The sequence below is a fragment of the Rosa chinensis genome, chromosome 1 (assembly GCF_002994745.2).
Source record: "Rosa chinensis cultivar Old Blush chromosome 1, RchiOBHm-V2, whole genome shotgun sequence".
NCBI classification, from domain to species: domain Eukaryota; kingdom Viridiplantae; phylum Streptophyta; class Magnoliopsida; order Rosales; family Rosaceae; genus Rosa; species Rosa chinensis.
In genome coordinates this window covers 16181117-16203081 of record NC_037088.1, presented here as the reverse complement: position 1 = coordinate 16203081, position 21965 = coordinate 16181117, and the positions used below count along the sequence as shown (strand labels likewise).

General features: G+C 37.7%; 2 protein-coding genes across 2 annotated transcripts; both read left to right on the top strand.

The window, feature by feature from the left end:
- Window positions 1–4646: 4646 nt before the first annotated feature.
- On the top strand, window positions 4647–8715 carry LOC112188362 (ABC transporter G family member 38). Its single transcript, XM_040519450.1, has 8 exons — window positions 4647–4965; window positions 5117–5205; window positions 5478–5637; window positions 5715–5791; window positions 5870–5923; window positions 7133–7254; window positions 7586–7632; window positions 8540–8715. Exons 3-8 carry the CDS (start codon window positions 5478–5480, stop codon window positions 8713–8715), a joined length of 636 nt encoding a protein of 211 aa, XP_040375384.1. The 5' UTR covers window positions 4647–4965; window positions 5117–5205.
- Window positions 8716–10762: 2047 nt separating this feature from the next.
- LOC112182039 (cytosolic sulfotransferase 15) lies at window positions 10763–11970 on the top strand. The gene has a single exon (XM_024320467.2). It carries the CDS (start codon window positions 10787–10789, stop codon window positions 11777–11779), a length of 993 nt encoding a protein of 330 aa, XP_024176235.1. The 5' UTR covers window positions 10763–10786; the 3' UTR covers window positions 11780–11970.
- The last annotated feature ends 9995 nt before the right edge of the window (window positions 11971–21965 follow it).

Genomic DNA, 21965 nt, shown 5'->3' with positions numbered 1-21965 from the left:
GTCGAAGCCCATCTTGATTTCCCTTTTTCCAGCCAAAGGTCGACCAGATCTCTTTCCTCTCCATCAACTCCTCCTCATTCTCTCCGGTTCGCTCTCTCTCTCTCTCTCTCTCTCTCTCTCTCTCTCTCTCTCTCTCTCTCTCTCTCTATCTCTATTTCCCGTTCCATTTCGTTCTGGTTCTCCATTAATTTTGTGAATTGCTACAGGGGTTTGAACGGTTTAGGTTAATGTTGATGTTTAGGTTGATAATTGCACAATGTTAGTCTTAGTTTAGCAAGATTGATACCCGCATATACTGAAAGTATCATATTTTAATTAAGGTTGTGAAGATATTGGACATTGCTATTTTAATCAAGTGTGTTGAATATTGGCTTGTTTTGAATTCAATCAATTTATTGTGGTTTGTGGTTTTAAATTTGCAGGATAATTTTGTAGGACTAAAACCACTATTTTGTGGTAGCGGCATTTCATTTTGATTTAAGAACTGTTGTCCGTGGTAGGAATAAAGCTACAATTTTTTGGAGAAAATCATTCTTCAGAGTTCAGAACAAATATAGCAAGAGGTAGTTTTCTTGTGGGATAAAGTTTGCATTGTTATGCTTTGTGGGTATCAGATTTCTCTGAAATATTGGATATGAAATATGGAGGGTTATGCCAATATAGATAGATGGACATGAATCCTGATAGAGCTTGTTAATGTTTTGCTTTTGTTAAACTGTTTCCTTTTCTTTTGTTTGGTTTGTTGCATAAAGTTTGGTATTCATTTTAGTTACAGAAATGTGGTTTATTTGCAAACAAGGTTGATTACCCTGTGAGTACAGCTATTTACTTCTTGCTGCCAACTAGGAGTGTTTCAAGCCTTCATCGCATATCGTGTGCAGAAACATGGCATTTCTACCTGGAAGAACCTCTTATGGTACGCTCTAATTATGGCTTATAACTGAAATATATATACACACATTGGTGTGTGTGTGTGTGTGTGGGTGAGCCTTGAGTTAATTGATTCCCTCTTGCTTATTTTTTCTCAGCCATAGTGTTTGATTTTTCTTCTGACTTTGTATTAGCTTTTCTGCTCATTTATTTATTTATTTCTTGCTTTGTGACTCTTTGCAACACTTTGGAACTATAAATGTCTTGTAATGTCCTTAGAGAGTTAGGTGTCAACGTGAATGGTGATTTATTCTAAAATGTTTCAAAATCAATATGCCACGGCTAGTATCTATATACAATGGTCATGTTAATTATCTTTGCTATTTCAATTGGATGTTCCTTTATGTAGTTTGGTGCAAGATAGCTCTAGTCATTCATCTGGAAATTTACTTAGATTTAATGTTACGTGGTTGAGCATATATATATATATATATATATGTATATATATATATATATAGGGCATGCAAATGTTAAGACCAGATACAAAGCTGCTTTATAAGTTGAAGCTTTTGTTGGTTCTCTTGCAAGGGAAACAAGAGTTAAGTAGGTGAATAAAAAGAAAAGAGAGAAAACAGATCATGTTTCTGAATTGATCAGCAGACTATGAGTTTACAATGTATTATTAAATTGTGTGGAAAGAAATGGGCTGTCTACTATTGCTTCAAGTAAGTCCAGATTATACTTTTGATCTGCAGGGCATGCATACCTTTGTGTTGCTTATGATATCTATTTTGTTGCTAGCTAGTTGCATGCATACCTTTGTTGTGGGTTGATCAATGTCAGATTATTACTAAACTTATGATAAAAATTTTCTGGATTTGTTTGTCGGCTATGTACGTAGTCATCTCTTTTCATTTTGCTGTAGGAGAAAATGAAGGAGAGGATGAAAGATTTCAGGGCAAAGCTCATTGAAGAGGCATATATATCATTGGATACTCATCTTCAGTCATACAAGTGACTTTGAGTGACAAGCTTCCAATAATAGTTGAGCAAAATTAAAATCTTTTTAGTGGATGATCTTTAACAAATTACAGGGTGTATTTTACTAGCAAAAACAATGGCATGCTTTGCACCAAGATTGATAATGTTGAAGGCATAGATGACTTCCCAGGTGTCTTGGTATGGAGAATTTAAATTGATGCCTTGATTTTCATGGACCTCTACTTATTGTATATGTTATTAAGGAACTAAACATCTTCCAAGATCTTTTGTTCTTGCAGTAGAAGAACTATATGTAATAATTATTCTTTATTTAATATAAGTCTAAAAGTGTTATTGATAATTTTTAGTTATGCCTTTTATTTGTTGTTTATCTTCAAGGCTTCCAACAAGTAAAATAACAGCATATAAAAAAAATTAGAATTGTGAAATGAACAACATATTCTTAACTTCATACAAGAGCCTCACAAATAATAATACGAGAGGAATATGTGTTCCTCACAATTCTCAATTTGTGAGGAATATGCATTCATGGCAATTCTTAATTTGTGAGGAATATGCATTCCTCGCAATTGTTCATTTGTGAGGAAATCAAAAGTCCTCGCATATAGTAATCCGTGAGGGGGTTTAGGCGAGGAAAGTTTGCGACGACTTGATTTCCTCGCTCATCACTTTAAGCGAGGAATTTAGACTTTTTGTGAGGAATTCTATTCATCACATTTGTTGTTTTCTCTTGTAGTGTTTGTGGTGAGGATAGGAAGGTGATTCATTGTTTTACACATTTGATGTCATGTTGATGACAAAAGCTCCTAGGGGGGAGGGAATGAGTGTGATTTGGAATTTGCAATAGTGCGTTAGAATGACGTCAAACATTGCTTGAGGAAGTCTTGTTTGATTGAATTTGTGTAATGGGATGCTAGGTTGAGAATCTGAGCATGTAGTTTAGTCACCAGTTGACTTATGTAGGCACGATATGGAAGGTTATGGAATTGATGGTCGTAGGTGTGAGATATGTGCATATCGTGTTTAGGTTGAAGCGACTTAAGAAATGTGTTTTGCTTTGTGGTTTTGAGTTTACTCATACAGGCTTGCAAAAACATACCGGGTTTGTTGTGTGGCAACCCGGTACACCATTCCAACAGTGTAGGGTTATTTCTGCAAGTCAGGTTAATCGTGGCTGATGCTGACATAGCGTGCTTGCACCTTAACTGTAAGAAGTTAATTTTGTGACTTTACCGTTATAAAGACTTCCGCTTGTAGTGAGCTCTGAGGAGCATTTACGTTTTATTTTGTTGTTGACAATTTAATTCGTAAGCTCGTGTATTATGTGACTCTCTGGAGCGAGTCAATATTGGAATTGTGGGTTCAGGGTATCAATATGCACTTGGGTTAAAAGGGAAAAAGTTTCGAAGTATTTTGTATTGATGGCTAAACGTTCATGCATATATAATTATGGGGTTATATATTGATTTTTATTGTGTATAAAATCAGGGGTGTGACACCACTTACCCAATTTAAATGTAAAACGACAAGTGTGCCCTTCAAATAATTAAAAAGTCATTGGAGACTTTGCCGGACGCCGTTCACCTATCACGGGACACGGGTCACTGGTAGCCAGAATCCAGTCACCAGCCGAAGGTTCCCAAAGACTTTTATTACCCCCAATAAATTTTCTTAGGGGAGCAATAAAGTTTATTGGGGGAAATAAAATGTTTATTGGGTTGGGGGCAATAAAACAGGACGCCGAACTCCATTAAGGGTTTGGAGGTTGGAAAATACTTCAGTACATTGATGTACCGATACATCAAGTAGACTAGGTTCAATACAGATGTAGACTAGCTCGGTACAAGGGTAGGCTAACTTCATGCATGTCTACCCATGTACTGAGCTAGTCTACCTCTGTATTGAACGTAGTCTGCTTGATGTATCGGTACATTAATGTACTGTAGACAATCCCTCGGAGGTTGCCACAAATTGGCAAAAAGACTTTTATCAACCCCCCCAAAAAAATAAAACCCAATAAATTTTTATTGGGAGGCAATAAAAAGTTTATTGGGGACAATAGAAAGTTTATTGGGTATTATTAGGGGGCAATAAAACAGGACTCCGGTAACCGGTCACCGAATTCCAGTAGCAGTCACAGGATTCTAGCAGCCGACGACCGAAGTCTGGCGAAGTCTCTCTCTCTCTCTCTCTCTCTCTCTCTCTATGTGACAAAGAGAGAGAGGGAAAAATTGTCCCAAAAAATAATAAAAAATAACTTAATTGGATATTAGGGCAAAAAATATGTAATTTGTTGGGTAAGTGGGCAATCTTATAAAATGTTTGGGTGCTCATAGGGTTAGTGTAGCTCAAGTTTGGGTAAATGGATATTTTCCCTATAAAAATACCCTGAGTCTTGAGCCCAAGCCCAAGCCCAAGCCAAGTTTGACCGCTGCAGAAGGCATCACTACTAGAATAATGCTAATAGACATCATGTCTTTAAAATCAGTTAAGATTTCAACTGATGTAAATTGTGTTTATAACATCGGTTCTAAAAAATCTGATTTCTATAAAATAATTAACATCGGTTCTTATGCTGAACTGATGTCTATACTTTTCAAACAAAATTTTAAAAAAACGCGGAAATGTACTAAGTCTAAAATTAAGGAAGCGGGAGCAAAATTTTCACTCCCTCCCAACACTTAGTCAGATTTCCACGACTGATTGACTAGGTTTTCCTCTACTTTTCCCCACACCGACCGCGATACAAAAACACCGAGACTGACTTCCTCTTTCACCCACACCGCGACCGATCGTCCTCTTTCCCTACACCGCGATACAGAGACACCGCAACCGAAGTCATCTGTCGCCCCCGTCCAGTAACCGACGACCTCTTTCGCCTTCTCTGGCTCCGATGGCTTGATTTCCTCCTCCTTGTCCGCCTCCTTCTCTCTCATCTCTCTTCTGAAATCCAGCGAATCTCCCAATTGCTGAGATCGAGAAGCCGAAGCCGGAGCTGCAGTGGCCGTCTGTCCTTTCTCTTTCCACGGGCCTCCCCTTCTCAGCCCCTCTCTTCGACCGTCGAGGCGGCGACGGCCATCGCTCTCATCGACGGTAATTTGCTTGAATCTATAGTTTTCTGGGTTTGTGATTTCGTAAATTTGATTCATGCTTGTGCTCTCTTTAATTCTGATTCAATTTTCGTTACCCATATAACGGTTGGAAGTAAGATTAGACTTTTGTATTTTTCTGAATGTGATTTTAGGCACTTCTGAGGAAATTACGGCTATTAAGGAGCAAGAGAAGCAAATTAACGATTTTAGACAACATTAGTGGGATTATAAGACCTTCAAGGTACTTATCTAAGCTTCGACTAGTACTGAGTTGCTGAATTTTCAGTCCAGTGAACTTTAATAAGATATTTGGTGCTGTGTTTCAGATTGACGTTGTTATTGGATCCACCGAGCTCCGGCAAGACGACGCTACTATTGGCTCTCGCCGGACACCTTGGAACTGGTCTTCAAGTAGTGGTTTATCTTGCATACTCATGAAGTTTATGATAGTTGCTGATTTTGAGACTTCAGCTTCAATTAGTACTCATTTGTTTATGTTTGATCACTTTGAAGATGTCAGGTAGCACAACATACAATGGCCATGGCTTAAACGAGTTTGTACCGCAGAGGACGTCGGCTTATGTCAGTCAACAGGACTGGTTTGCGGTGGAGATGACTGTAAGGGAGACTCTTGACTTTGCAGGACGGTGTCAAGGTGTTGGATTCAAATATGGTAAGGTTTGGGAAATGTGTACTTATTTGTGCATGGTTTGTGTTTGATGAAGTGTTGACATGAATGTTTGGTGACAGATATGCTAGTAGAACTAGCAAGAAGAGAAAAGATTGCGGGGATAAAACCCGATGGTGATCTTGATATATTCATGAAGGTACTTGTTCTTGCTACAGATGTTGATTCTTTTGAATATGTACTATGTAGTGATTACTGACGCAATGTTGTTTTCCAGTCATTAGCTCTTGGAGAGAAAGAGACAAGCCTTGTGGTAGAGTACATCATGAAGGTATTTTCTCGATTCCAGTTATTGAAATTCCTACTATGTTGTATCAAGATTTCTTGTTTCATTCTCTTTCTAGTACTAACATATTTCTGACAAAGATTTTAGGGTTGGACATATGCGCTGAGACAGGATATTCTTTTGAGTTTTCTGATGCAAGCTTTCTCTGTCTTAGACACAATGGGATGTTTCTAACTTTCTATACTGACTAATTATTTAGTTAATTAGTTCCTTTTCGTTTTCTGTTTTCAGCAGTTGTTGCAATTCGTTTTCATGACTCTTGCTATGTCAAAATGACTATATAAGTGGACCATATGTAAGTGCTAACTTCGCCATCCGTTTTCCTATTTGTTCTGTTTTTGTCCCCTTTTAAATGCATTCTGGTAGCAAATGTTTGAATTTACTTATATTTATTTCTCTGCAACCTATGTACTTTTTGGTATGGATCATCATATTATAGAAACTCAAAGTCTGTTTAACTAAGCAAACAGATGATAAGTTCTCCAAGAACAGAGAAATTCTATTGAATCAAACCATGCAGCTTAAAAGGAAAACAAGACTGATTTTCCAAAAGCTAAAGGCGATTGGTAGATGCCTAGACTTGAAGTGGCATGGCATTTAATAAATTCAAATTGTAAGTTATTGATCATTGGTGTTGCACTTGTGGTGATTCTGTTGATCATTCTCATCACCAAACACCCAAAGAATTACCTATACCCAACACGCATAACATCTGGAGCAGCAGCTTTGGTGTTTTCAGCCTTCTACATCATGGTATGATATTGTCATGGAAATATTTTGGATCTTTAAGTTTTTTGTTTACTCCTCTTTATAAAAGTTGATATCCTCTCATTCCATGTTGATATCTGGGATATAAAGTACCTGTTTCTCCCTCTGCAATGGATTGGCATGAATGCTATGCTTGTCTACGTTATGGCAGCTAAAGGCATCTTTGCAAGGTTCATCAACGGGTGGTATTACAAGGACCCCCATAATACGCTAGTACATTTACATACCTTCATTCTTTTCCTGCAATTACCATGTTAGATAGATTATTATCTCACCGAAACTCATTCGATACGACTGCTCATGCAGTCATGCTTGCTATACATAGCTGACTATGATTACTCGCATTCTCTTTTCCATTGAAGTGGTTTTATAGCTTTACTTTTCAGCTAATACTGATATGAGTAATATTTTTGCTACTTGTGGCAGATATATTGGATCCAGAAGCACATTTTTGTTGGGATTTGGCATTCAAGGAGAGTAGGCATTCTACTCTATGTAATCTTCGCAGAGATCTTGTTTTGGGGCATTGTCGCTGACATTTTGCATTGGTTGGGCATATATTGGAAGCTTTAAATTCTACTTTTAGCACTTTGTATTCACTGTAGTGAATCTTGGACTCTTGAACTACTTGTTTATGCCTTTATTTCTTCTAAACTCTGTGAAGAACTGTAGTAGCTTAAACTTTTAATTTTTAATTTTTCTCTGAGAATAAATAAAGATATTTATATTTAATATTTTAAGTTACTAATTAGAACCTAATTAACAGGTTAAAAAGATAGCTTTAAAGATGACACCATTAACTAAAATAATGCCATGTAACGTGGAGCATTGTAGATTTTACCACTAATTGTTATGATATGGTTGTGCTCTGCGTTTTAGGGGTCTTTACCGAGCTTATTCAGCAGATGCAAGTAAAAGGTGCGCAGGTATGGGTTTCTTTGATGCCTCTCTTTATGGTCCTTTTCATGCTGGGGATAATTTGTTGATTGTCCAATGGTACTGCTAGATCTTAGCATATAATCATTTCTAGGAATTATGTTTGCTCTTGTTGTGAGATTGGAGTTTCCAGTGCTCTATCCTGGATATAGAACTTAGGGGACTATAAAACTGGCCTCTTTCTTATATGTTTGAAGTTTTGCACCAAGTTATTGCATGTCCACTTGGTTTTGGTTTTGAAATTTGAAATTGGCCTCTTTGACAGTGCCTTGGTATTGATAACATAGAGTTGAGTTCACCAAATGTTACTTGTACCGAGTCTACTCTCTGTCAAAATTCTGATTTTTTTGAGTGACCATTAAAGAACTCTATGGGTAATATGAGCTTAGATAATGCATTTCTGGTAGTTAATTTCCTCAATGCAGCTTTAGTCCTCATAGCTTAGTTAAATGATGACTAATGTCAAGGTTGAGTCAGTGGAATTTCAAACTTTCTAGTTGATGCTCATGCAATAAGATGAATGTAAATTGTCATGAGGGAATAACTGGTACATGTGGCTTTGATTCACGAATGATTGCAGGACCTTGTTAGTTTCTGGTACCGTGATAATCAACTCAAGTAAACTAGGATAATTTTTGTGCTTAAAATGATTATTTCCATGTTTCAACTTTCAAGGTAAAGAAAGTTGGTTGTTCTGTTCTATTCCAAATGAAGTAAACTATGCAGCTGAATTTGATAATATAAGATGGAAATCCAAATGTTCTGTTCAGGCTAATTCTTGACAATGATCAGGTCTAAACTATCCTTTGGAATGTGATAACATATAAGATGAAGTGCATGTTTATGCAAGCAGCATTTCTCTTTTTGCTGACAGCCATGATTTTATATGTTAGCCAGATAAGAACGACAAGGATTTGGATCGGGCGAGTGAGAGGCAGGATCTTGAAGGAAAAGAGCTAAAGCAAGAAACTACTTTGCATGAACTGGAGTTGGTTGCTGTCCATGCTCTTCATGAACTTGTTTCTTTAGTTCACAGTCATGTCAATGCTGCAGGGCAATATGATTTTGAGTAAGGCTAGATTTTGCTGACTATTTTGTAGTAGATGTAGTGATATCAGGATGAATTGTGAACAAATTATACGACATGTAGTTATTGCAGTAGCGGTATACTAGCCTTAAAGTAGGGTAGGGTTTAATTTTTGAAGCTACCTCAAGCTCTAATTTTGTATAGAAATTAATGCAATTCCCCAATATTTGAATTTCATGTTATTTGTGGATCAACTTTCTAGTACCAAATACAGCACGAAAGGGTTATAACAGTAGTTTGAATTCATAGACTGATGTCAAGAAAAGAAAAAACATCAGTTACTGATGAAGAACTGATGTCAAAAAATATAAATTACATCAGTTTGATAACAAAAACCGATGTTAGAAAAGAGAAAATACATCAGTTGCCAAACAAAAACTGATGTCTAGATTACTATGGACATCGATATATAAACAAAAACCGATGTCTGGTATAAATATGGACATCAAGATATAAACGAAAACTGATGTCTAAAACAATTATGGACATCGATAAAAACAAAAAACCGATGTCTACAATTAATATGGACATCGATATATAAACAAAAACCGATGTCTAGAGTAACTATGGACATCGATACAAACATAAAACCGATGTCTAGAATTAATATGGACATCGATGTATAAACAAAAACCGATGTCTAGAGTAACTATGGACATCGATATAAATACAAAACCGATGTCTAGAATTTAATATGGACATCGAGATATAAACAAAAACCGATGTCTAGAGAAACTATGGACATCGATCTAAGTAGAAAACCGATGTCTAGCTTATGAACCAGATGTAAAAATTTATTAGAACCGATGTGTAAAATATTATTAGACATCGTTTCTAAATCAGAAACGATGTTAAAATGGATAATTGTGTTGTTAGACTTATATTTCATTAAGCATCTAATACCAAAATATGAAGGTTCGACAATAGATAAACACACCAAAATGGTGATCACATAAACGTTTTTACATCGGTTCTGAACCTTAAACCGATGTCTTGTGGCAAACTAGACATCAGTTGTGAACCGATGTCTTAGTTTTGGTGATCTTTAACATCACCCACTAAGACATTGGATTTTTTTTTTTAACATAAGTTGTGAACTGATGTCTATGAACTTTATCCTAGTAGTGCATGACGCCTTCATACCAACTGCATCACCCCTGCCTTCCCACCACGGGCAACGCCACCGCCTCCAACTACTTCAGCCTAAGCAATCAAGCGCCGTCCTACAATCCTCCCATCATCCCCGTTGCGTCAGTGAGAAACGCCGGCATCTCCCATATGGGATCCAATGGATCTAATCTGAGCACAACGAATCCCAGCCCCGTCGCCACATTGTAATTACCACTAGGTGGCCTCCACTCCAGCAACAACCACTCAAACCACCCTTCAAGTAGTTCAAGTAGTATGCACACCTCTCTGGGGTAAAACGAATACCGCCCCGCCTGCCAACCATCTATCCTCCGCCGCCCATCCTTATTAGACCCTCTCGACGATCTGACAGCGTCTCCGTCCCCTCGCAGTGTCTACACTGGCTAAGCCATGTACCAATGAACACTCGATCTCCTTGGATCCATCTGACGATGACGTCACTAGGGCGTGCCGTTGGACAGGACATACACTTTCACAAAACTTGTCAAGAGTGTGCAGCGCGTTCTAGGTCAGACAGAGAAGGAAACAAGAGTCGAGCATGATTCCTCCTTATAATGCAATGAGAATGGCTCCTCTTAATTTCATTCTCATTAGTAATTGGTCATTACTTGTTAATAAACGCCCCCGTGTTGATGAGAAAAACAACAATGACGATAAGTATGTCAGTTTCAAGTCGTGAATAGACAAAAGTTGGCCACATAAATTAACTCTCGAAAGCTGGCGCCGCGGTACCCTACATAACAGTTATAGATAAACATGCGCTGGTTGGAACGCGCGTGCTCAATTAAACAGGACCATAATGGAAACGTGGAAGCTTCTAGGATACTTAGACTACTACATATATGGGGATGTTTATGACCTATTTCCTCCATCTTCTATGGTTCTAGCTACCACCACCAGTTGGATCAATGGCCATCACTGAAAACCCACCATTAGATCATGAAGAGGAAAAACTCAGTGATGAGTGCAAGAAACTCCTTCTTTCTCTCCCAAAAGAGAAAGGTTGGAGAACCCTTCACCTCTTTCAATTCCAAGGCTTCTGGTGCCAATCAACCGAAATCCAGTCCATACTCGCTTTCCAAAACCACTTCCAAACTAGTGACTCAGACATAGTCTTGGCCAGCATTCCAAAATCAGGCACCACATGGTTAAAAGCCTTGACTTTCGCTATTGTAAACCGACGCCATTTCGCAGTCTCAAAGTCCCATCCTTTACTCACTTCCAACCCTCATGATCTTGTGCCTTTCCTTGAGTACAAGCTCTATGCAAACAACCCACTTCCTGACCTCTCCAAATTTCCTGAGCCAAGACTGTTTGGGACACACATTCCTTATCCTTCTCTGAGTACAATAAAAAAGTCCAACTGTAAGATTGTTTACATTTGCAGAAACCCATTTGATACATTTGTGTCCTCTTGGCATTTCATTAACAAAGTGAAGCCACAATCTCAAGCTCCGATCTCTCTCGATGAGGCCTTTGATATGTATTGCAAGGGCATAGTTGGGTTTGGTCCGTTTTGGGAGCACATGTTGGGGTACTGGAAAGAGAGCTTGAACAGACCTGACAATGTTTTGTTTTTGAAGTATGAGGACATGAAGGAAAATGGTGTGTTTCAGTTAAAGAAATTGGCAAATTTTCTGGGGTTCCCTTTTAGTTTGGAGGAGGAGAGAGGTGGTGAGATTGAGGAAATAGCAAAGCTTTGTGGTTTTCAGAACATGAAGAAATTGGAGGTCAATAGAAGTGGCAAGTCTATTAAGAACTTTGAGAATAAGAACCTATTTAGAAAAGCCGAGGTGGGGGATTGGATGAACTATTTGACCCCTAATATGGTTGAAAGGTTGTCCAAAGTCCTTGAAGAAAAGTTGGGAGGTTCAGGTTTGAAATTCAATGTGCTTCCCTGAGTTAACAAAGGTAGATTTCAAGGTTTCACTATTATGGTTTGTCTATATCTTTTCATTCTTATTTGTAAAATTTGGGTGTATTATATTGAGCATTTCAACAATAACATGTATCATGTAGGTATGTATACATTAATACATATATGCATTTCACATGAATGTTCTTGTTACCACTACAAAAATGTTGTAGTATCATTTTATATATGTATTATTGCATTAAATATTTTTTAAATATCATTTTAACGTTATTGTATATATGGGTTAAGTATAGAAGTAGCATATATACTTTAATGTATTAATGTATACATGGTGTCTTTAGGTATAGAAGTAGCATATTAAAGTTATCTATGTCTTTCCTCTTGCACACAATAGGCACCGGCACCTCAAATCCATCGAAAATAAAGTTAGCTAGGTTGAATTAAACCAACCTTTCAAAATGTAATGCTTTGATGACTCTAGGGTGAGGCGTCTTACAACTTTATAATAGAGCATTTACTCTACTTCGCAAAATTTGATGAAATAGATGTGGACATTTAGAAGAACTAGGATCACAAGCAAAACAGTTTGGTGGTGAACAGTTGGAACTAGTTACATTGCAAAACAGTGTGTTAAAATTGGTTGGTGGTGCAATAGTTTTAACATGATCGAAGTATATCAAATATGAACGTAGCAAAGAAGCAAATTCTTGTTTTCTTTTTATAGACAAATATAATTTTCATTCAGTCACAAAGCATAAATATCCAGAGAAGGAACAAACACTACTAGAATTATGGCCTCAAACATCGGCCAAAAACCGATGAGAAACAAAAACCCAACCGATGTCTTTGTGGGTGATGAGAAAGAACCGGAAAATGCAGACATCGGTTTTTAGCCGATGTCTAGTATTCGGGTAGACATCGGTTCCTTATTATAAACCGATGTAAATGGGTTTAAATGATAACAAACTTGCATGCTTTACTATTGTTAAACCCACATTTTATTGTATTTAAAGCTTAAAGAAATATAGATTATACAACACAAGTTTGCGTTTTAACATCGTTATTGATTTAAAAACTGATGAGTAATACTGTTACAGACATCGGTTCCCATAAACATTTCTTGTTCTTCATGATTTTGAAGCGTAATCTGCCACATATACCGATATATTTACTTATATTAACATCAGTGTGTAACGAAAAAACGATGTTAATAATCTATTGCACATCGTTTCTATTCAAAAATCGATGTCTGGATATTTTAGTAACATTGGTTTTCATTTCGGAATTGATGTCTGGCACTCGGTAGTATATCGTTTTTGACAATGAACCGATGTCTGGACATTTTAGTAACATCGGTTTTCTTTTCGGAACTAATGTCTGGCACTCGGTAGTATATCGTTTTTGACAATGAACCGATGTCTGGACATTTTAGTAACATCGGTTTTCATTTCGGAACTGATGTCTAGCACTCGGTAGTATATCATTTTTGACAATGAACCGATGTCTGGATATTTTAGTAACATCAGTTTTCATTTCGGAACAGATGTCTAGCACTCGGTAGTATATCATTTTTGACAATGAACCGATGTCTGGATATTTTAGTAACATCAGTTTTCATTTCGGAACTGATGTCTGGCACTCGGTAGTATATCGTTTTTGACAATGAACCGATGTCTGGATATATATTTTAGTAACATCGATTTTCATTTTGGAACTGATGTATCTGTATTACTGGACATCAGTTTTTATGGCTAAAACTAATTTCAACTTTATATCTAGACATCACATTCTATAAAGAGGATGATGTCCACAAAATAGAACTGTGATTATAAATTGCAAATTGGGGTATTATATCCGACATTCATCATCCTTAACAGTTTACAAAATGGGCAAAATAAAACCCCAATTCATGCACCTATATACTACAAGGCTAGCCTAGCAATTAGTATTCTTGTTTGTTCATAATTGCTACAAAAAAGTTAATTAAAAGCTAGTCTAACTCAAAATCAAGAAACTGGTCAGAACCTATAGCAGAGTCTGTAAGTAGTCGGCTACTTCAATGCGGACCTCGTCAAGTTGTTGTTGGGTATACCCTTTCCGATCCTTTACTGCCCACTACAAATACATATAACAATGTATGTCATAATGATACACCAATATTTAAAACATAGTTTTTTGTCAAATTACAATGCTTATACCTTGGTTGAAAACGAAAGCGTGTCATCATTAATGAATGATACATCAGTTTATTAATAGTGAAGATGGGAGATCCACGTCCATCCAATCTGCTGGTTATATCTGGGTGTTAAAAAGAATTGAGGATATGCACCATTTGCTTGCGCAAGTTTTGTAATTGCAGCATTGCAAGTTAGTGCAAGCATGAGGAATGTGATGCCACTGGCATTGTTGGATTCCACAAGGATTCCATTCTCAAATCTGGAAGCGAATTGGAAGCAGCATTGGTTATACATAACTATCAAATCCATCAAAATTGTAAAGCCGAATTACAGAACAAACAACATAGATGACCACATACACATTAAACCAGAACTGCAACTAGTAGGAAGATAAGACACTAACCAGAACTTGCTCCAGCTTAAGGCGTATAGACTCAACCGGTTATTCATCTTACTGTTATTCTAAGTAAGTGATAGATTGCTCCTAATTTTGACAGAATTTAAACCTAAAAGGGAGACTCAATTGCACTACAACTACAAATTAAAGCAAATGAGGCACCAGCATTTGATACGCACATCCCTCGTGAGCCCAATAAATGCCAGTTCCTATGTACATTCTATCACTTTCAACCTAAACTTCTAACTAATACGATCAGATAACAAAAATAACCCACATAGCAAATCTACCCCCAGTTCAAATTCTCAACTTCTCAACCACAAGCAGGTTCCAAATGATTCAAAAGCTCACTAACGTTAATAATAAAATTCTCAACAATCTACATAATTTCTTAACTCTATAAAGCATTACCAGCTATTCAATCCAAAACCCATGAACATCACCTATAAATTCTTATTTTCGTACTCCTAGATGCATTTCCAACTTCTACCATGAAGGAATAGCATATTCCAATTAATTACCAAACAAACAACACGGCTACAATGCAGGTAACCATCAATATTTCCAAAGGTACGAGTATTACCTATCTCAATCACAAAAGCTGCAAGATCTTCTTTGTCTTTGGATCAATGGCATTGATACTGAAAATACAATAATTAAAAGTATAAGGAAAAGAACCATAACTATAAAGATCTCAAAATATAAACAAAAGCTTAGACTCTAGCTCGACATAGAATCCTCCTTTGAGCCTTGCTTCATGCTTCAACTGGACCAACTCATTGTCCTATATAATGCACAAACGTAGTATGTTAACATGAAGAATAAACATAAATACATAAACTGAAAATACTCACTGATCTTCACATCTTAAACTGAAACACACCATACATACATAAATAATAAAAGATACCAATAGACACAGAAAGAAAGAAAATAATTTATTACAACAATAAGCATACAAACAATGTGAGGTCATGTCAAAATTGGATGATTTGATATAAATGATTTAAGGTTATGTAGGACAACACAAGGAAGATAGTGGAGATGTTTTGCGGTTATGCCTGTGATTATGGTGGGTTAGTATACGTAACAAGTTTACAGAAAAAGAGGATTTAGTATAGCAGTACTTTTTAAATAGAGATACAGAAGAACAAGTCTGACAAGAATGCAGTGTCATTTGCTTAACTATTATTTTGAATTGTTGATAGACCATCCAACTAGTAAAGATTAAAACAAAACAATGGGTAATTAAAAACCAGATCGTATCTACTTTTTCAAATCTTGACTCTAATCTGGTGATTTAAGATAAGAAGATTAGATGTTCTGGTCATTATCAACTATCAAGATTTCACAAAAACCTGCAATGGATTTATTCCAATTTAATCTCTGTTAAGAATTCACGTTAAAATAGCACTTATTCTGAAACAAAAGTGCAAATGCATATACAACATAGCATATAGAAACAATGATCCAACAGTCAAATAAGTATATCCTCAATCAGTAACATTATAATTTAACCTTAAAGGAGTAATTACAAGACTCGGGATGATGTTGATAGCATGATAAACGATTCAAAGAACATTTTTTTAAAGATGATTGGGGTTCTTTGTGAGCTAAAATCAATCAAGATGAAATGAACTATGAATGCAAGAATGGCATCAAACAATGCTTACACTTATAATCAAATTTATGAAGGGATTCACGGAAGGTTCCTGGGAAGCATAAGCCTGATGAAGTAAAGCAAATGCAATCAAGCGTTGGGTGGAACTTAGCATCTTCTTATCCTGAAAGCACAGCATCCCAACTAGTCAGAATCCAACAGCTAATACAAAAAAATAAATAAATAATCCAAATACCAAGAAAGTTACTATCCAAAATTGACTGTCTTTGCTCTTATGTATTGATAGATGATACAGATCAAGGAAATCAATTAGTTCTTTTCCCTTGTAAATTACACAGATTTTCTGCAAGTAAGGGATCTAGGGTTCTACTTTAATTGTGTAAAGAAATGGATAGACTCGAATTTCAATGCTTCGAATAAGCTAGAAAGATGAAGCAGAGAGAGAGAGAGAGAGAGGTACCTATAAGAGGAGGGAGAGGGAGAAAGCAAGGAATGAAATGGAAGGCGTGAGAGAAAATAGAGGTGAAGTCGGAGACGATCTCTTCGAGTGGTCATTGCTCTGCTCTGAGCCGTCCAAACACGGCCTTGGAATCTTCGAACCCTAGAGTCCCCCGCTTCTTCATCTTTAGCTAAATTTCGAAGCTTCACATAGAGATAGAGAGAGATAGAAGGAGAGCTACAGACGACGAGCGGCGCAGAATTATCAGAGGGGGCCAAACTGGGTTTCACTTTTCAACGGGTTACTCTCTACCCGTTGAAAGCTTTCCCAATGTTAGGCTAACAGAACTATAGTGAACTTCTATATACACATCAAATTCCAACGAATCTGAACACAACCGTACATTAAAAACCCAGACCCAAACCAAAATAAGCTTCGGAAATATAGGCACTCACCGAAGTTGGAGTATCAGTCTTGCAAATGGGCATCGTGGCCTTCATTTCTCCAAAGCAAAGAGACCTAAGTAAACCCAGTCAAATCAAACAAAAAACAATATCAGTGTCACTAACAATCACAAACAAGTGAATTCTTAGATCTTGAACAAAATCTTTCAGAGACTAAAAAGAAATAAAAATCAAAAGAGACAGAGAGAGAGAGAGCAGGAAGAACCCGAAATCTGCAAACCCAGAAACAAAGAACAAAGTGTGGAGGCCATTTGGACTAGTTGGGGTTCGGATCTCAGAGCAAGGATGTGCTGTCGTTGGACAAGAAGCATCGGCTTGCGGCCGAAGAGAGCTTGCCGGCAGAGGCGATGGCGCCGGTGAGGGGACGAAGGAGGTTAATGAGGGAGAGACAGTAGCCACAGATCTCAAGCTCGAGGTCTGGAGAGGGAGGTTGGGTCAGAGAGCGAGGCCGGGGACTCTGGGTCAGATCGAAGGTGGCTCCAGTCAGCTTAGGTCGGAGAATGAAGTCGGGGACTTGGAGCACGTCAAGTTGGAGAAGGATGTCGGGAACTCAAGGCAGGTCAGCTTGGAGAACGATGAGGTCGGCAAGGTGAATGAGCTGCTGAGTCTCACAGTCATTAGCTAGCTAGGGTTAGAAAGTTTGAGAGAAAGAGATAAAAAATAGTAAGTGTCGGGGGAATGAAATAATTGGTCCCCGCGTTTCTCAAAGTTTAAAACTTAGTCCCTCCGCGTTTTTTAAAATTTTTCGAACGAAACTTTTCTCATCGGTTACGAAAGTAACCGATGTCTATAATAATCATAGAAATCGGTTTTTTCACAAACTGATGTTAGCACAGTTTTTAACATCAGGTGCAATCCTGACCGATTTAATAGTGGCGATGTCTAATGACATTATTCTAGTAATGAAAGGACCAAAATCATACGTTCGAAGGAAGGAAAATAAACTAAACCCTAAGAAAATCAACGATTACAAACACCATGATCCAAAATGGACCTAAATTCCAACCGCACTAACTGCCCCTTTCCAGAAGTTAATGAAAACATTTCTGAGAGTTTTCATAAATCCTCATAGTTTACTATAAGGAAAGTTGAACCCTTTTTCATACTATGTCCTATAAGTATCAGACTACGTCGTGCAAGGATCTTTTGTCAGCACTACTGATGATAAAAAAATTACACCCAGAGAATAATGCCATAACTATGACATAACAATAAGACCAAATCGTAGCTTGACACAGTAAGAACTTATCAGACCTAACCAATGTTTGCCTCAAAATCGTCTCGGTTTAAATTAGAGCTCGAAGAATTTGTGGTTCAATTGTCCTTTTAGATTGCGCGAGCGTGCCAACTCGCAGTCAAATGGCCAAGCGAGATTTTGATATGAATTTTGCTTAATTCTAACTTCAAGGAACCTTCTCAACCACTTGGTTCTCTTACTTTTGTTACAAGGACTTTTGGCATTTTCACCAATGTTGCTTTTTTTTTTGTTATTTTTTTATGTAGATTCAAGAAAATCTTCGTGTGTGAAGTAAAAAAGCAACAAAGTAAATGTCAGAATTAAAGCGCAATTAACCTAGAGGGCTGGAAAGTACAGTAAAACTTCTATAAATGAATAATGTTGGGACTACAAAAAATTATTACTTTAGAGGGACTATTATATTATTAATAAATGAATAGTGATAAATGAATATTTATTACTTTAGAGAGAGTTCTATGTTATTCCTAATTCAATTATAGTCTAACTTGAGACATTTCAAGAAGTGATAACTTTAAATAACTACTTGCTACAAAATGAAAAAAAATTTACCAAATTCAGTTCATGCATTGCAATAAATTAAGAATGAAGTTCAGTTTGGTTAAGACACATGCAAGGAAAAAGCAAAGGACTATAAAAATATATTTTGACAATTAATTAAATTGAGAACTGTTTTAGGGAATTGATATTTGAGAGAAAATCGCTATGTATTCTCATTAATAATAGGGGTCTCTTTATATAGAGGATTACAATGCATAGAATCCGAATCATATAAGGAAAGGTAATCATACATTGAATAGGAATATCTAGATTCTTCTAATCAAACCCTATTACCTCTAGGTCAAGTAACCTAAGGTTTGGGCCAGACACACAAATAAGGATTTACTTGAACACTCCCCTTTGTGTAGCCCAAACGTGGTGCTTCTCTCGTTGCCTCACTAAAAACCTTGACTAGTAACAAAAACCCAGTGGGACAAAAATAACCTCGGTCGAAAGGGAAAAAGAGCACAACACACCCTTCACATTTCAAGATTTACATGTAGACATCTCCCCCTGATGTCGGCGCCTCCCCCTGATGACTATGATCATGGGAGTTCATATAATTTTCGCAAGCCAATTCTTGCCACATGTTTCTCAATGTGGATTTAGGGCAATGACTTAGTAAACAAGTCTGCCACATTGTCCTCAGATCAAACCTGGTTTACCTTGATCTTGAGGAGCTTCTGTTGTTGCTGATTGTAGAAGAGTTTAGGCGATATGTGCTTGGTATTGTTGCCTTTGATGTAGCATTGCTTCATTTATTCAATGCAAGAAGCATTATCCTCATAAATACTAGTAGGCTCATCTGTGGTAGACTTCAGACCACAATTACTTCGAACATGCATAACTATGTATCGTAGCCATATACATTCATGATGAATTGCTTCGTGAAGAGCAATAATCTCTGCATGATTGGAAGAGGTAGCGACTAAGGTCTGTTTTGTAGACCTCCAAGATATCACGATCTTTCCCATGGTCAATACATAGCCAATTTGGGAGCGACCTTTGTGTCGGTCAGAGAGGTACCCAGCATCAGCAAAGCCTTCCAAAACACTTTTATCATTTTGGGATGGGGAGAGGGAACATAGTCCACCATGTATGGCATCCCTAGCAGTTGATGGGTCCGAATCCATCTTCTCTCTGTAGGGATAGAACAAGCCCATATCAATCGTACACTTAGGTATCGAAAGATATTTTTAACACCAGTCCAATGACGTCGTGTTGGCACAGAGCTATATCTAGCTAACAATTTCACAGCGAATGAAATGTCCGGTCTTGTGCATTGTGCTAAGTACAATAATGTATCTATTGCACTTAGGTATGGCACTTCTGCCTCTAGTACTTCTTCGTCGTCATCTTTTGGATGGAATGGATCCTTCTTTGGATCAAGACTACGGACTACCATTAGGGTACTTGAAGGCTTAATTTTGTTAGTGTTAAAACGCCTAAGCATCTTTTGAGTATAAGCTGATTGATGAATCAGGATACCATCTTCACGGTGCTCAAGTTCTAAATCGAGGCAAAACCGTGTTTTCCCAAGATCTTTCATCTCAAACTCGGATTTCAAGTGTTCAGCGATTTCCCTTATCACTTTAAAGGTGCCAATTATGTTCATGTCATCGTCATAAACCGCTACTATTGCAAATCTTGAACTTGTCCTTTTTATGAATACACATGGGCATAGTTCATTGTTAACATATCCCTTACCAATCAAGTAGTCACTTAGACGGTTATACAAGAACCGTCTGGATTGTTTCAATCTAATCGCAAACGCGCTCCGTGGTTTAGAGCCACTTGATTTGGGTAACTGAAGTCCATCTGGGACCTTCATGTATATTTCTGTATCTAGATCCCCATATAGATACGCAGTAACCACATCCATAAGCTGCATGTTCAGTTTTTCAGAAACTACCAAACTGACAAGGTAGCGGAACGTTATGATGTCCATTACGGGAGAATAGGTCTCCTTGTAGTCGATTCCAGGGCGTTGTGAGAAGCCTTGCGCCACGAGGCGAGCTTTGTACTGTACAATCTCGTTTTTCTCATTACACCCTCTAACTAATACCTATTTGTAACCAACTAGTTTGGTGTTGGGTAGTATTGGCACAACTAGTCTGAATACCTTTCTTTTTGCTAGAGAATCAAAGTTCTGCCTGGATCGCATCTTTCCATTTAGGCCAATCGGCTGTATTGGCACAACTAGTCTGAATACCTTTCTTTTTGCTAGAGAATCAAAGTTCTGCCTGGATCACATCTTTCCATTTAGGCCAATCGGCTCTACGTTGGCTTCATCAACGAAGCATGGTTCGATGTCATCGGTCTCAATAATCTCACGCGCCACTGAATACGCGAATACATCATCAATGATGATAGAGCTTCTTTCCCACTCCCATGTACACTAGTGTAATTTACAGAGATCTCTACGTTCTCAGGTGTATGTTCTGACATTGAGGCGTCCCCCAATGATGTCTCTTCGAAATAACCATAATCCGGAACATTCTCATGGGAAGGATTTTGAGTATCGATGATCAAAGGATTTGTTTGTGCCTTATTCGGTCTCTTTCTAGGGCGAGTATCCTTCGAACCAATATGTCTACCGCTCTTCCTTGCGGGACCTGCAGCCATAGATGCCACATCATTGCCATTCTGGGCAATGGCGTCATCTCCTGGTGTCAGAGGAGTGGTGTTATGTCCATTATTTGGGACATCAATCTTTCCAAGCACGTTTGCAGCAGGTATGTGTGATCTCGTCACTTTGGCAACATCAGAAAACGCATCAGGCAGAGTGTCTGCTACGTTTTGGAGCTCGATTATTCTTCGCACTTCAAGTTCGGACTGTGTGGTTGGGGGATTGAGATGAGACATAGTAGGGACAGACCACGACAATTCCTACCGTTCCTATTGAACATCTATGTTCTTATCTCCCCCTAACGATGGGAAGAATGTCTCATCAAAGTGAAAATCCGCAAATCTAGTGGTAAAGAGATCGCTTATCAAGGGTTCAAGATAGCGGATGATAGTTGGAGATTCATAGCCAACATAGATGTCCATTCGTTGTTGTGGACCAATCTTAGTACGCTGTGGCGGCGTAATAGGCACATAAATGGTACACCCAAAAATGCGCAAGTGCTAGATATCAGGCTCGTACCAGTCACTAGCTGTAACGTAAAGTAAGATTGGGTTGCAGTGGGTCATAGACGAATTAGCGTGGTTGCATGCAATATTGCATATCCCCAAGCAGAAACAGGAAGATTGGTGCGCATAACCAATGTTCGTGTTATCATTTGTAGTTGTTTGATAGCGGCTTCTACGAGACCA

Bases quoted from the DNA above. Each gene is read 5' to 3' on its own strand.
- LOC112188362 (XM_040519450.1), top strand. From the start codon at position 5,478: ATGTCAGGTAGCACAACATACAATGGCCATGGCTTAAACGAGTTTGTA. The intron at 5,792-5,869 runs GTACTTGTTCTT...GTTGTTTTCCAG, and splicing joins ATCTTGATATATTCATGAAG to TCATTAGCTCTTGGAGAGAA. The intron at 7,255-7,585 runs GTTGGGCATATA...TCTGCGTTTTAG, and splicing joins GTCGCTGACATTTTGCATTG to GGGTCTTTACCGAGCTTATT.
- LOC112182039 (XM_024320467.2), top strand. From the start codon at position 10,787: ATGGCCATCACTGAAAACCCACCATTAGATCATGAAGAGGAAAAACTC.